A 15,463-nucleotide genomic window follows, 5' to 3' on the forward strand; every position below is an offset into this window, starting at 1 on the left:
TGAGGATTCTCCCCCCCCCAGTTTGCATCCACATTCCATCATATACTCACCGGCCACTTTAATAGGAACTTGTTGATTCTAATGGCCTTTTTCCACTACCCTTTTTCAGCTCGCTTCAGCCCGACACGGCTCGCATTTCGACTGCCTCAGAGCAGCACGACTCGGCTCGCTTCAGCCTTACTCAGCACCCAAAACTCGCACGGTTTTGGAGTGGGGCTGAAGCGAGCCAAACCGAGCTGAGTGGGGCTAGGGGCATGAGCAGACACTCCCCTGTGCACTGATTGGTGAGGAAGAGTGTCCTCACATGCCCACACACGCCCCGCGAGCACGCTGGGATCTGTAAACACCGTAAACCCAGAAGAAGAAGAATTACGAGAATTTCTGAAGCCTTATGTGCCTCGCCTCATCTATACGCTCTTGCCAGTATCTGTTGGCGTTGTCAGTGACAACAAGCCACAGCACCAAGACCAGCAACACTAACGACTCCATGTCCTTCATGTTTATTGTTTACTATCCGGGTCGTGAGACTACCGCTTAAAAGGTCACTGATGTCACTGTTTGCGCCGCCTAATGACATCACGTGACGTCCACCCACTTTCGCTAACTCCACCTAATGTGTCCACCCACTTCCAGCCAGCACGGTTCAGCGCGGTTGTAGTCGAAATGCAACTCCAACAGCCCCGCTCAGCTCGACTCAGCACGGCACGGCTCAGCCCAACTCAGCCGCGTTGGTAGTGGAAAAGCGGCATAAGATCCCTGTTCTTGGCTGCAGGAGTAGAACCCAATGTGTCATTCTGTTTTCTGTTGCATGCTGAAATGCTTTTCTGTTCACCACGATTGTAAAGAGTGACTTTATATGAGTTAGTCTATCCTTCCTGGCAAAAAAAAAAAAAGAAGCTTGAACCACCTCAAATCTGTTCATTTTCTGATCTCTGGGCTCAATCAACAAGGCATTTGTTTCCACCCACAGAACTGTCGCTCACTCATTCGCTCGATGGGTTTTTTTTTTATTTTTTTTTTATTTATTTCCGCACCATTCCGTGTAAACCCCTAGAGACTGTTTATTTGTGTGTGAAAACTCCAGGAGATCAGCAGTTTCTGAAATGCTCAAACTAGTCCACCTGGCTCAAACCAACACCCATACCACAATGAAAGAAAGTCACACTTCACTGAGAGATCGCAATTTTTCCCATTCTGATGTTTGAACATTTCACTGAAGCTCTTGATTTGTATCTGCGTGATTTGATGCATCGCGCTGGCTGATTTTAGAGAACTGCATAACCTGGCCGGTGAGTGTATGATGGCTCCCATTTGAGAAAAGTTCAGACTTCTTTTCGAACTCCTGATGAACATTGTATGAATGTCCCACCTAGAGACCACGGGCCAATATTTCTTACTTGGCTCCTGACCTTGGAGAACTTGCAATCTCATGAGGACCGATATTTTCCAGAGCCAATATCTGATCGCTTTAACCTTGTACTTTCGACTTTTATTTTAACCTCCTAAGGCCCAAGCTGTTTTTTTACATGCATTTTTTATTTCTCTTTGCTATTTGGGCTTATTAGAACCTGATTAGAATAAAAACTAAGCATCATCTTTTGATAAGATGTACTTTTAGAGAAAAAGTATGTCCACATATATGGATTCTTGTTCCGAATTTCCATAAAGTGCTGTCCACGCATGTGACCGCTAAGCCCTAGGAGGTTAAAACCGAAGATTTTAAAAGATTAGTTAGCTGAGCAGCTCTAGTTACTGAAGTTAAGTTCATGGATAATTGAAGTGCACGAGAACATGATTTAGCTGCATGAATAATGATGTCCATGGAAGGATATTAAGGCGTGCGTGTGTGTGGCTTTACAGTGCCGTGTACATCGTCACACACCTCGTGCTGGTCTGCTGTAAGGGACCCAGGTGAGCAAACACCTCCTATCTTTTCTTTTGAAAAGGGGAAAAAGTGTAATATCCATAAAACTGGCGTATGCATGTCCTCAGACACAAAGTGAAAGTCCTGTGTGTTTAAAAAGTGAAGTAAGGACATAAAGATATTGGTTTTTTTTTTTATATGTATATCTCTAAGCCCCCCTTCTCTCATTTCAGGAGGCGTTTCCCCTGGAACCTTATCCTGCTCGGCCTTTTTGTGAGTGTGGAGTGCTGAGTCATTTAGCCGGCAGGGTGTAGCCAAGTCTGTAATGGAAAACGTTTTTAAAAAAACAATTATTTCCTTCATCCTGTAAAAGCAGCACTTTATTCGTTCACTATGCTCAAGAATCCTGTGCTCCTGGAAAACTGATCATGACCACCATTAAAAGTGGTCTGTTTTTTTTCCTGTGTATAGCTGTGTATGTTCTGTCTTAATCCTATAATTAAGTTTATTTTAAGAACACGTAGGTGCCAAACTGTTTTAAAATGGTGCTTTGTCATGAATATGTACAGGTGATGGAAACCAGCATTTATAAAGCTTTTCCCCCCAGTACTTCAGAGTTGCTTAGATTTAAATTGGACACAAAGAAGTAGTGTCTTGCTCAAAAAATGACCTTTTTTTTTTTTTTCCTTCCCCCCTCAGACTCTGGCTTTTTCCTATATGACAGGGACGATATCAAGGTAAGCAGCTAACTCTAATGTCTCCGAACTCCGTGTCTGAGTGGAACATTCCAGCGTCGTCCCATTGAAGCCATTCACAGGGCTGTACGAGTGTAAATGTCAGCCGTTGTTGAACAGGGTGTGTATTTGGGGAAAGAGTCAAGTGTGTTGACACAAACTCTGTGTTGTACTCCATTTGCTAAATACAACATGCATGTAGGGCGAGTGTAGGAGTCCTTTGTATTATTAGTTAACGTTAATTTATAGCCCAGTGTCAGTAAATTCAGCACCATGCACAGAATTATTCCGATCCAAAGAGATTCAGAGCTGGGTGAGACGCAGAGTGGGGACTGAATTATCTCAGAATGATCTTGAGCGTGTCTTATCTCGTGTTCTTACATTCTACAGAGAACAGAGTGCAATTTAAAGGAAAAGGCAACTTTTGTACAAAATCACCACAAATAGATAGATAGATAAATATATAAAGTAATCGATCATGGAATTTATAGAGAAAGAACAGACCGCATAACAGTATCTTTTAACTTTTTAATAATATGGGCTTGCGCTGAGCTCAGCGAAGATGCGTTCCGCCATATTGATCTACTGCGTGATGTCATGCGGCCCACCACTGAAAAGAACTCTTCAGTGCTTCATGGTAATAAGGTAAAAAACCAGTACAATCGCTTCTTCAAAGTTTCACCAAATGGTTTTATTTATGCAACTTAAAGCTCATAATACTGTAGAACTTTGGTTGAGTAAAAACACGGAGCAAAAACATGGCTGAATCCTGAATGACTCCTATTTGGATTTGTCCTACCAAGCCTACTGCGCATGCGTGAGGCGGCTCGGCTCGGTTTTCCCTTTCGGGCGCTCTCGTTTTCTGTTAGAATTTGGTAAAGAAAAAAATAAATAATATTTACCAGCTTACCGGGTCCATGAACATAAATCTGACAGCTGACAAGGTCGGGATATAAACGAATCGAATACAAGCCACCCGCCGGGACTCCTAATCACAGTGATCTGCTTGTAAACACTGTTTTCATGGGCCCAGTGACGTCACAGATCAGAGGGAGGCGCATTAACGAAAGATTCTGATTGGTTTATAGTTGCCCACAATCTCAAAATGGCTGACTCCTCCAACTTCGGCTCCTCTGTGTCAATTCATGATTTCAAAGTTAAAAATATTTTTTCATGTTCGATATACAATGGAAATAATTAACGGAATTGATTACGTATATGTTTTTCTCCTATTACACACCTGGTTTTGTACAAAAGTTGCCTTTTCCTTTAAGGAGTAACCTCTATGTGAAAAGTCTTAAATGGAGAATTTAGTCTGACCATCAGCCCTAGGTTAAGTATCAGAAGTCTCGAGTAGTACATTTACACTTGGAGATACACAGAACCTTTATTTTTAAATAAATTTGAGTGGATAGTATCTCCATCCTTGACTCTTGTATGCTGCATAAATGGGAATAAAAAAAATTGTTTTTGAGAATTAAAATCGACTGCAAAGTTGGGATTCGAGCTGAGCCAGCCAGCCCTGAGTGCGTGACGTCACAGTGGGAACTGGTTTTAAGGCCGAGGCCTTTGACAGCTATAGACCAAAGTCATATAAATAAACATTTATGGTGAAAGTAAAAAATGGCGTTACCGACTTGCTCAACTAAGACTGATTTGACTTCACTGATTGTGGGTTGACTCTCATTAAAACAGGATGGGTGTTATAACTTATGCAACATACCGTACACGTACATGCATGCATTTTCACTGATAAAAGGCTAATTAAATAATGAGATGAACTGAGACAATCACATTCTGAAGCAAATTAAATAATCTGTGATCTGTGATCACCTTATAACGCAGACATCCCAAGTCTCCCAGAACTTCCGGGAGTCTCCTGCATATTGATAGAAGCGAGCAAGAGCATGTGCGCGCAACATTAAGGTCTGCATCACGCATCTTAGAATGTGCACACGCGAGGGAGACTGTGTGCAGTGTTGCCAGATATTGCTGACGTTTTCCAGCCCAAAATATGTTCAAAACCCGCCAAAATGCACTTAAAACCACCCAATGTGGCAACACTGCCTGTGTGCCTGTTCATGTAGCGCATGCCAGACAAAGAGCATCCTGATTGGGTTACTCAGCAAAATAAGCCAATCAGCTTTCAGTGTGGGCGGGATTTTATCCCTTTTCTCGAGGACCGACTGGCATAGCAGAGAGAGAGAGCGCGCGCCCCAAAAAACGAAAGTACAAAACCCACTTCAGCTCAGATTACACAAAAGAATCTCCCTGTCTAATAAGGGTAGAAAATAATGACAGTTTCGTGCGATGTACTGTTTGCAGCAGTGGTTTCAGCATTGCCCATGGTGGCTTAAATGATTGTAAAGGACATGTTGAGGTGAGTAGTGTCAGTTCATGTGCATTATATTTAGGTCAACAACAGGGTGGCATGAAAAGACCAAACTTGTTGAAGATTTCCGTAAAGTAACAACGTATGAATATACATCATATATATCAAATACACGTCATATATAAGTGTGTATCTTTTATAAATGAGGTTAGCTTGTCTAATGTAGCATGTTGGAGAGAATCATAGTATCATATCTATATTTCTGATAAAATTTTAGGTATGATACCGTGTATAACTCTCCTACTTATTGCTCATTTCATGGGGGGGAATTGCTGGGATGTGCCGCGCGGGAGCGTCTGCCCACGTTTTTTTAGGCCGAGATGAACTTATAGTTTTTGATTTAAAAAAAATTTTCCAATATGTAATGCCCATTGTACATGCCTGTTCTTGAACTCAAAATCACCATCTCGATCTTCAAATTGACCATATGGTGTCTGTATTACATTACACAACATCCTGTCCAGATAAAACCTAGTTAGTACACACAACAGTTGAAAGGGAAGTGATGAGTGATGTTGAATGTTGCCTGCTTAATATGCAAGACCTCCTGCTACCATGATAACATCAGAAGAAAGCTTCAGAGAATTATATGACAGAACTTTTTTCTGGTTTGCACTTCATTTTAAAGGATTAGAGTATTCAAAGACATGAATAGCAAAAATGCAGAAATATAATACTGTAGAGCTCGTTTATATTAAAAGGTGCATTGATTTTTTTTTTTGAAATCATCAAATGTGAATTGATTAAAAACAAGTCTCTTGTACGTTATTAATCATTTTCACCTGGTAGTCCACCAAGAAGGGGAATTTATTTCCAAATACATTGCAACTTTTTGCTGATAAAATTAATGGTTTTGGGGTAAAAAAAAAAAAAAAAAGCCAAAAATCATTAGCCCCTGGAACCCATGGGCCCCGCCCCCTTGGGCTATGGGCCCCGCCCTGGTTTTTTCAGACTTTTTAAATATTTTTCATTCTCATCCCTGAATCTTATACCGGTAACTTAAACACAATACAAGTTACATGGATTAATCTAAATGCAGGTAAACAACGAGTGGTGGTGTTTTGTATCCGAATGCGAGTCGGAGCTTACCCGTCTGCGTTCTCGCTTCTTGAAGGGCGACCTTGTGGCTGATTGTTTTGAAACAGTCTGACTTTCAGTTGTTCGTTCAGTTCTCAGTTCATTCACTTCTTCCACGTAAGGGCGAGATATCGCTGCTGAGGCGAGCATATCCAGCAGAGAAATCAGACGGCTGGTCCACTCATTCTCCATTTTCTCCATACTGAGTACTCCGCCATTACTGCTCGGCTCAGGCGATTACTAAAACCTGGGATGGAATGGGACATCACCGGTTTTTAGCAATGACCGCATGGAGGTCGCTGTCCAAGCGATAATATGTCACATCCTGTTCCATCCTGGGCTTTAGCAGCAACCCTCGGCTCACGCTCCAGGAGAACTGGTGCAACTAAACTTACTTTCCTTCTCTTATTTTCTTTTCCTTTAATTGTTGGTACTGCACCCTGTTTCAATACGGGCTTATAGCCAACGCTCCTCAACAGATCAGAGGTCTCGTACGAATCCTCAGTAAAATGTGCAGAGCAGAGGAGAGACCACTTTGTAGGCGCCCAATGTGCCCGTGAACTTCTCGCAAAACATGTCCAAATCTTTGTAGTTTGAACGTTCTTGGTCCATGAATGCAACGTAAATCCACCTTCTGTCGTGTTGCTGCACCGGCCAGCAACACGTCTACGTAGCATGGCGATAAATTAACTCAAAATGGAGGATCGGAGTCGCAGTCAGCTCTGTGTTTTTTAGTATAGCGGAAATGGCGATGAGACCGATAGCCTTCCTGCTGTGATGTCACGGACGTCAAGGTCATTCACTCAGACCGCTACTTATATGAATCACTTTAATCGTAAAAATTACTATATTAGATTTATTCTTAACACTTAAAACTATTCCTGTGCCATTCTTGAGGTCTTGAAGCATTTACTGTATAAACAAAAAGTGAGGCCATGGCTCTGTGTATCTCCTTTAATTACATTTTCACTTTTTTTTGTGTGTGTGTGAGAAATTCTGGAAGCCTGTTTCTGCCACTTAAATAAATAGCCGTCACATGCTATAGCGTCATTGAGATGAATGAGTAACTTTTTTATTTAAACACAATAAGTTGATCAGCAGAGCTGGTGGGGTCGTGCATATACAGGTAGAAATAATTACAAATACAAAAGAATAAATATGAAGAAAAAAAAAGAATCTGTTGGTTATCTTTACGTTAAGTTAATAGTATATGTAACTATTGTCTACTATTAAGTTAATGTGACGAGACGCTCAGTCATCGATATGAGACGCTGTGATTTACGAGAGAGAGAAGCTCACTGTAAGGAACGGTCATAATTATGAGGTGCTCAGTCATGGTGATGAGATCGGAGCTCGTTCTTAAGAAATGGAAAGTCATAATTGAGATACTCCGTTATAATTATCTGAGAGGATCTCATTATTAAGAAATGGTCGTCATTATGAGCTACTAAATCATTATTTAACAGTTATTCTCCAAAGGTAAAGTGAACAATAATCAAGTCAAAGTTGAGGTTATTATTCACTGAGCCTGAGCTGGAGAATTGCTTTAGAATCAATACACGGGTGAAAAAAAAATTTTTTTTTAATTTAAAAAAAGTCTTCAAATGTAATAACTTTGCAGCGCAGACTTGTCACTTATCTACACTGAGTCGCACAAAATCCTTTGTTTTGAAATCAGTAAAATAAATCAGTCCCACCTTCCCTTCGAATAGTTTCAGACCAAACTTCGCAGCATCTTTAGTGCTTTTATTTTAGGAACAGCATTTTCTTTCATCATCTGTAATTCTTCCTCACTTACAGTGACTAAGCTATTGGATGCCATTTTGCCGAGTCGCTCGAGATGATTATTGAGAAATAGTCTGGTTGAATTTTCTCAATCAGCGCATGCAATTTTCTCTGAAACTGCGTCTAACAGCTCTACGCTTCTCTTCCAGTCTGATGGCCGGAAAGAGCTGTTTAACTGTTCATATTGATTTAATTTAAATGTAAAAAAAAATCTGGATTTACAAAAAGGCAGCAAGTTAAATAAAAAAAATTAGATAAAAGGAACAACGTTGACTGACAGAAATACTATACACTAGGTATAAATATCTGTATGTCTTAATCACTCCTTTTAGAAATATGAATTTTGAATTTATTTTTTTACCGTAAAATACCAAATAATAGCCGAGTTCCAATTAACCGCCGAGTTCCCTTTAACGGCCGGGTGTACGCGTGTGTTGTGACAAATAAAGGCCAGTTCCGAATACTCGCCGGGGTCTAAAAAAAAAAAAAAAGCGTCCGAACGTTCTATCTAGAATCTTGAGGCCCAGCACTTTTCTGGTTTTCTGGTGTTTAAACGATTTTGCATTGCATAGTTTTCTACCGAAACAATATGAATGAATGAATGAATGAATGAATGAATGAAATTATTTCTATAATACTGTCTACAACATTTTGTTACGTGATAATAAACATGCCATTTCAATGTTATAATCTTGGTCTACCGTAATATTTCTTGAGGAATGCAACTCCGTAACTTTTGACAGATGTCTTAGCCACCCCTTTGGGTATACCCAACGAAAGCCAGCGTGTGTGGTGACATTGAGGACTGCGGGTTTCCAAGGTTGGACTGCTGCTTCTGTTAAACGACCTAAATTGCCGAATGCATGCGTCAAAGCACACACTGAGTTTTATTAAAGACCTTATACCATTTCACTTGCCCTTACCCATTCGGATCTGGAAGACGCTTTACAAAAAAGGTGAGAGCGTTCTAACATGCATTTCAGTCTGCTCGCGGCCAATCTAATCCAAGGGGCCTTTTCAACAAGTAATCTGTCGTGCAAGTTGGGCAGAAGCACGCGTCAGGCAGGCAACATGTAGGCCTACAAGTCAGTAACCTATTCAACTAACTTTCATCCGAACTTTAAGTTTTCTACGGGGTCGAGCCACCGTACCAACTCACTTGGGGAATAGGCTCATATCGGCCAAATAGGGAGACGTCTTGGAGAGAAACGTGAGAATGCAAGATGACAGTATGTAGCCACTGCAGGTCACTTATTTTTCAGCATAAGAAAAAACCCTTTGGTTTGACACTTCGCACCCTAATTATGTTGCTTCAACGTCGCGCCCTCCATGCAATTTCAGATTGACAGACATCGCGAAGCGCAAAGGGTGGAGGCTGCATGGGTGAGGGTGATAGCAAGTGACCATAACTTTGCAGAGTAATTAAATCACAGTGCTGCGCACAGACAATGGTGTGGTTTCTTGATTATTTTGTAAAGCATGCGCTTAACTAGTCATTAACAGGAAAAGGTGTGTGATTTATCCTTTATCCACCCCGACTGTGCCATGCGAAGATGCATTCTGCGTCTTCAAAATTCCCTGAAGTCGGCACCGTGCTATCTGTAATCTAACTCTAAACAAACTGTAAGTTATACTGGTTAAAAGTAGGCCTATCTGAGAATGATTTTTTCCCCGTTTTGAGGTAGATTTTGGGGAAGGTGTTTGTGAAGAAGGAATTAATCGCCTGTTCCAAATAGCCGCCTAGTCTCTAATACGCGCCGGGTCTCTTACGTGATTGAGACAAATAATCGCCCGGGCTATTATTTGGTATTTTACGGTAATTTATCTGTTTAGTAGTGAGGCAAACTTGCAATCCCCCCCCCGTACGAGTGAGAGACTTTCAATGTATGTTTTAAAATGAAGGTGTCTGTCATTTTGAGTCCTTGGACAGCTTGTTCTCCATGTTGGGTTTTTTCTTTTCTTTTTTCTGTTTATTTGTTTAAAATCACATGTTCAGTCCTTAACCACACATCCTTTCTAATTCCAGTTACTATGACACCAAGTCTGTGTTCCTGGCGCTCGGGATCACCGTAGTCGTCTGCATCGCCGTGACCGTCTTCTGCTTCCAGACAAAGGTGATTTAAAACTACGACATGAACGGTATGTGTGTGTACACGCTGTTTTCTGAGCTCGTTTACAACTAACTTTCCCAATCAGGTGGATTTCACCAAATGTGGAGGTCTCTTCTGCGTCCTGGGACTCGTCGTCTTTGTGACCGGAATCATCACAGCGATCGTACTGTCATTTAAATACGTAAGTGAAGTTCATAACCGTAACCAGAAGGTTTATGAGTTTAATCCTAGGCGGGGGTGGGGAAAAATGTAGAGCCTGTTGATACTTGAGTGGAAATTTTAACAGAAAGTGAAAGCACAAAAGTGGCCACTTACCGGTAAGTCCAGTATTTGCAAGTTCAAGGTTTCATTATTATTATTATTTTTTTTCCATTTCTCATTTTCACAATTCATGACTGATATTCATATGCAAAGTTACATCAGTCAAGGCTAGTGGGCGTGGCTACATCAGAAGTTCGAGTTTCATCCTGTCCCTGATTCTCCAGAGCTGAGATCTGTCTGGTGAAGGAACGGCTGCTGATAGCATCTAGACCAGGGGTTTTTCAAAGTGTGGGAGAGTCCGCCCCCCCTCACAGAGCAAATGAACAGCGCCCCCCTTACAATTTTTGTTGTTGCTATACTTAATGTTCCATTCGTATTAAAAAAAAAAAAAAGTTGTTGTACACTTTTTCTTTTATACATCTTAAACATCTGTGCTTTTTGAAAACATCTTTTTTTTACACATTTTAAACATCTGTGCTTTTTTTAAAACTTTTTTTACACATTTTAAACATCTTCGTTTTAAAACTTTTTTTTACACATTTTAAACGTGCTTTTTTTAAAACGTTTAAAATGTGTAAAAAAAGATGTTTTAAAAAAAGCACGCTTAAAATGTGTAAAAAATCTGTGCTTTTTAAAACATTTTTTACATGTGCTTTTTTAAAACTTTTTTACACATTTTAAACATCTGTGCTTTTTTAAACATCATTTTACACATTTTAAACATCTGCTTTTTAAAATTTTTTACACATTTTAAACGTGCTTTTTTTAAAACATCTTTTTTTTACACATTTTAAACATCTGCTTTTTTTAAACATCTTGTTTTACACATTTTAAACATCTGTGCTTTTTAACTTTTTTTTACACATTTTAAACGTGCTTTTTTTTAAAAACATCTTTTTTTACACATTTTAAACATCTGTGCTTTTTTAAACATCTTGTTTTACACATTTTAAACATCTGTGCTTTTTAACTTTTTACACATTTTAAACATCTGTGCTTTTTTTAAACATTTTACACATTTTAAACATCTGTGCTTTTTACCTTTTACACATTTTAAACATCTGCTTTTTAAAATTTTACACATTTTAAACGTGCTTTTTTAAAACATCTTTTTTTACACATTTTAAACATCTGCTTTTTTTAAACATCTTGTTTTACACATTTTAAACATCTGTGCTTTTTAACTTTTTTTACACATTTTAAACGTGCTTTTTTTAAAACATCTTTTTTTACACATTTTAAACATCTGTGCTTTTTAAAACATTTTTTTTACATATTTTAAACATTTTTTTTTTTTTTTAAACATCTTGTTTTACACATTTTAAACATCTCATAGCATCGTTAGCTAGCACCTCTTGGCAGACAACACACTGTGGCAGTGGAGCATCTTCAGATCCAGTCCATGAAAATCCAAACTTTAAATAATCATGCTCATACTTCCTTCTTTTTTTTGCTTGGCCCAGACTCTGTCTCCTCACTCACTGTAGCTTTAGGTACTAAAAATCGGTCCATTTTGTCTCTGGCAAAGGCTAGCTGAAGTTCGCTAAATGTCTGCAATAGTAACTTATTCTGGTTTATTTTTCCTCACGTTGTGCCCCCCCTGAAGAACTCTGGCGCCCCCTAGGGGAGCTGCGCCCCACACTTTGAAAAGCCCTGGTCTAGAAGATCCGTGGCAGCAGGAAGTAACTTTGTTTCATGGACTTTCCACAACACTAAATGGATAAAAAGCACAGTGTCACTCTTTTAATAAAATAAAGTGCGGTAATAATTGGAAAATTGATTTGGTATAAGAGGAATAAAACACTTGTTTCAGTGTGGGAACAGCATGACAAAGCGTGTCTTATCCTTTACTTAATGCACGAAAAGAAAAGACGGTTAATTGTGGTGTCCAGTGGAAGTATTGATGCGTGTTAGTCAGCATTAAATTAAAATAGTTTTCGTTATCGGGAATAGCGAAGTGAGGTATAATGACGAGACACAGTCAGGAGAACTTGAGCACTTTGCTTCTAACTTTGAGAGTAAATTATTTCAGATATAAATCAATGTAAATGTCATTTGTAGATCCCGTGGCTTCATATGCTGTACGCTGCTATCGGAGCGATCGTCTTCACGCTGGTGAGTTCGACATCGTCATCTTCAGCTACATTTTACACTTCAAGCTTCTCGATCACTTCTGTATTTAAGTGCTTCTTTTTTCTTCTGCTTCATATGGTGTCCAGTTCCTGGCCTATCACACACAGCTCCTCATCGGGAACAGGAAGCACGCGATAAATCCAGAGGAGTACGTGTTCGCCGCTCTGTCCATCTACGTCGACGTCCTTCAGATTTTCCTTTTCCTCCTGCAAATCATTGGAGGTTCACAAAGATAGGAGGCACCTTAGGTAGCTGTCGCCCAACCACTTGGGTACTACGCACTTTTCTGCGGTGATGCGTTTACTGAATATTTAAAATATGGGTTACTCCATGAACACCTTCTTAGTCTTTAGGTCAAGTTTAAGAGCTGGAAACATGTATTTTAGACACAGGTGAATTAATTACGTTTTGATACGAGCAGGAATTTGATTATTTGTACTAATAATGAATTTAATGCTGAGTCTATACACCTTGTGCAAGTTGAAATTATTTTAGTAAAGATGCCTGAACGAGATGGACGATGGAGTGAAAGATTTCTATTCAAACAAATCCAGTTGCAATGAGTTTCAGAAATATTGGCACCCTTAATCAAGTCACGACAAAAATCTTATCCAAGTTGTTTCGAATAAAAATGTAAAACTACTCTGTATCTGTAACAAATGTGTAAAATATATATTCTTTTTTGAAATGAGAATCAACCCTGCAAATTATTTACACGTATATCATATGCATGGTTGTTTGTTTTTTTCTTTCTCCTTTCCAGCTCCTATTTTCTACAGTTGAGTAAAAAATTGTGCACCCACAGAACAAGGGTATTTATACGAAGTTTAAAGAATCCAAAGTGGACTTAACATTAATAGTACTGTAACGTACACTCACTTGTATAATGCCTTATCCATTTTTTTTCCTTTCTCTCATACACACGTCATGAAATTCTAATTTTAATCAGTTTCTCAGACTTTTTTTTTTTTAAAGCATTGCAGACACAAACCTTTGTGCTCAACTGCATTTAACACTGCCTACAATTTAAATAACCTTTTTAAAATCTGTTTGGAGTTGCCTTATGTCTTAATATTTGTGCTGAGTCGTAGGGATGGGCAATATGCCAAAAATCATAGTGATACTTGAAGATGCTGATATTTAGTTTGCAAGAGGGTTTGCAAACAAAATGATGGTGCAAAAAAAAAAGTGCTGATATATTTGAAATATTAAACCAATTGCTTAGTGTGTACACGCATGTACAACCCAGATTCCAAAAAAGTTGGGACAAAGTACAAATTGTAAATAAAAATGGAATGCAATGATGTGGAAGTTTCAAAATTCCATATTTTATTCAGAATAGAACATAGATGACATATCAAATGTTTAAACTGAGAAAATGTATCATTTAAAGAGAAAAATTAGGTGATTTTTAAATTTCATGACAACACCACATCTCAAAGTTGGGACAAGGCCATGTTTCCCACTGTGAGACATCCCCTTTTCTCTTTACAACAGTCTGTAAACGTCTGGGGACTGAGGAGACAAGTTGCTCAAGTTTAGGGATAGGAATGTTAACCCATTCTTGTCTAATGTAGGATTCTAGTTGCTCAACTGTCTTAGGTCTTTTTTGTCGTATCTTCCGTTTTATGATGCGCCAAATGTTTTCTATGGGTGAAAGATCTGGACTGCAGGCTGGCCAGTTCAGTACCCGGACCCTTCTTCTACGCAGCCATGATGCTGTAATTGATGCAGTATGTGGTTTGGCATTGTCATGTTGGAACATTGAAGGTCTTCCCTGAAAGAGACGTCGTCTGGATGGGAGCATATGGTGCTCTAGAACCTGGATATACCTTTCAGCATTGATGGTGTCTTTCCAGATGTGTAAGCTGCCCATGCCACACGCACTAATGCAACCCCATACCATCAGAGATGCAGGCTTCTGAACTGAGCGCTGATAACAACTCGGGTCATCCTTCTCCTCTTTAGTCCGAATGACACGGCGTCCCTGATTTCCATAAAGAACTTCACATTTTGATTCGTCTGACCACAGAACAGTTTTCCACTTTGCCACAGTCCATTTTAAATGAGCCTTGGCCCAGAGAAGACGTCTGCGCTTCTGGATCATGTTTAGATACGGCTTCTTCTTTGAACTATAGAGTTTTAGCTGGCAATGGTGGATGGCACGGTGAATTGTGTTCACAGATAATGTTCTCTGGAAATATTCCTGAGCCCATTTTGTGATTTCCAATACAGAAGCATGCCTGTATGTGATGCAGTGCCGTCTAAGGGCCCGAAGATCACGGGCGCCCAGTATGGTTTTCCGGCCTTGACCCTTACGCACAGAGATTCTTCCAGATTCTCTGAATGCTTTGATATTATGCACTGTAGATGATGTGTTCAAACTCTTTGCAATTTTACACTGTCAAACTCCTTTCTGATATTGCTCCACTATTTGTCGGTGCAGAATTAGGGGGATTGGTGATCCTCTTCCTATCTTTACTTCTAAGAGCCGCTGCCACTCCAAGATGCTCTTTTTATACCCAGTCATGTTAATGACCTATTGCCAATTGACCTAATGAGTTGCAATTTGGTCCTCCAGCTGTTCCTTTTTCGTACCTTTAACTTTTCCAGCCTCTTATTGCCCCTGTCCCAACTTTGTTGAGATGTGTTGCTGTCATGAAATTTCAAATGAGCCAATATTTGGCATGAAATTTCAAAATGTCTCACTTTCGACATTTGATATGTTGTCTATGTTCTATTGTGAATACAATATCAGTTTTTGAGATTTGTAAATTATTGCATTCTGTTTTTATTTACAATTTGTACTTTGTCCCAACTTTTTTGGAATCGGGGTTGTACTACACCTAAAGATCACGATATCAGTATCATGTTGCCATATTGCCCAGCCCTACAGCATCACTATTGCAGCCACAGCAGCTCTCATAACATGCTGTGTTTTTTTGGGGTGGGATAAAGGGTGCCAATAATTTTGCACCATCCTATTATGATGTCACTTTGTGACAATGCTGAAGTTTGTAAATAAGTTTACATATGGGCAGATTATCCCAAATTTACATTTGTACATGACATCCTCTGTATTAAAAGTAAATGAGGAAAAGTTGAA

The 15,463-nt window shown here is 39.4% G+C and overlaps 1 protein-coding gene across 1 annotated transcript in view; it reads left to right on the forward strand.

Moving 5' to 3' along the window:
- Positions 1-15,463, forward strand: part of tmbim1a (transmembrane BAX inhibitor motif containing 1a) — a 31,758-nt gene extending 16,295 nt beyond the window's left edge. The window contains exons 6-12 of the mRNA XM_060918652.1: positions 1,861-1,911; positions 2,098-2,137; positions 2,564-2,601; positions 9,879-9,966; positions 10,049-10,144; positions 12,286-12,339; positions 12,444-15,463. Of these exons, the coding sequence (XP_060774635.1) occupies positions 1,861-1,911; positions 2,098-2,137; positions 2,564-2,601; positions 9,879-9,966; positions 10,049-10,144; positions 12,286-12,339; positions 12,444-12,593 (517 nt within the window). The 3' untranslated portion in view covers positions 12,594-15,463. The remainder of the gene's footprint in view (positions 1-1,860; positions 1,912-2,097; positions 2,138-2,563; positions 2,602-9,878; positions 9,967-10,048; positions 10,145-12,285; positions 12,340-12,443) is intronic.

This window comes from Neoarius graeffei, chromosome 4, assembly GCF_027579695.1.
Source record: "Neoarius graeffei isolate fNeoGra1 chromosome 4, fNeoGra1.pri, whole genome shotgun sequence".
NCBI lineage: Eukaryota > Metazoa > Chordata > Actinopteri > Siluriformes > Ariidae > Neoarius > Neoarius graeffei.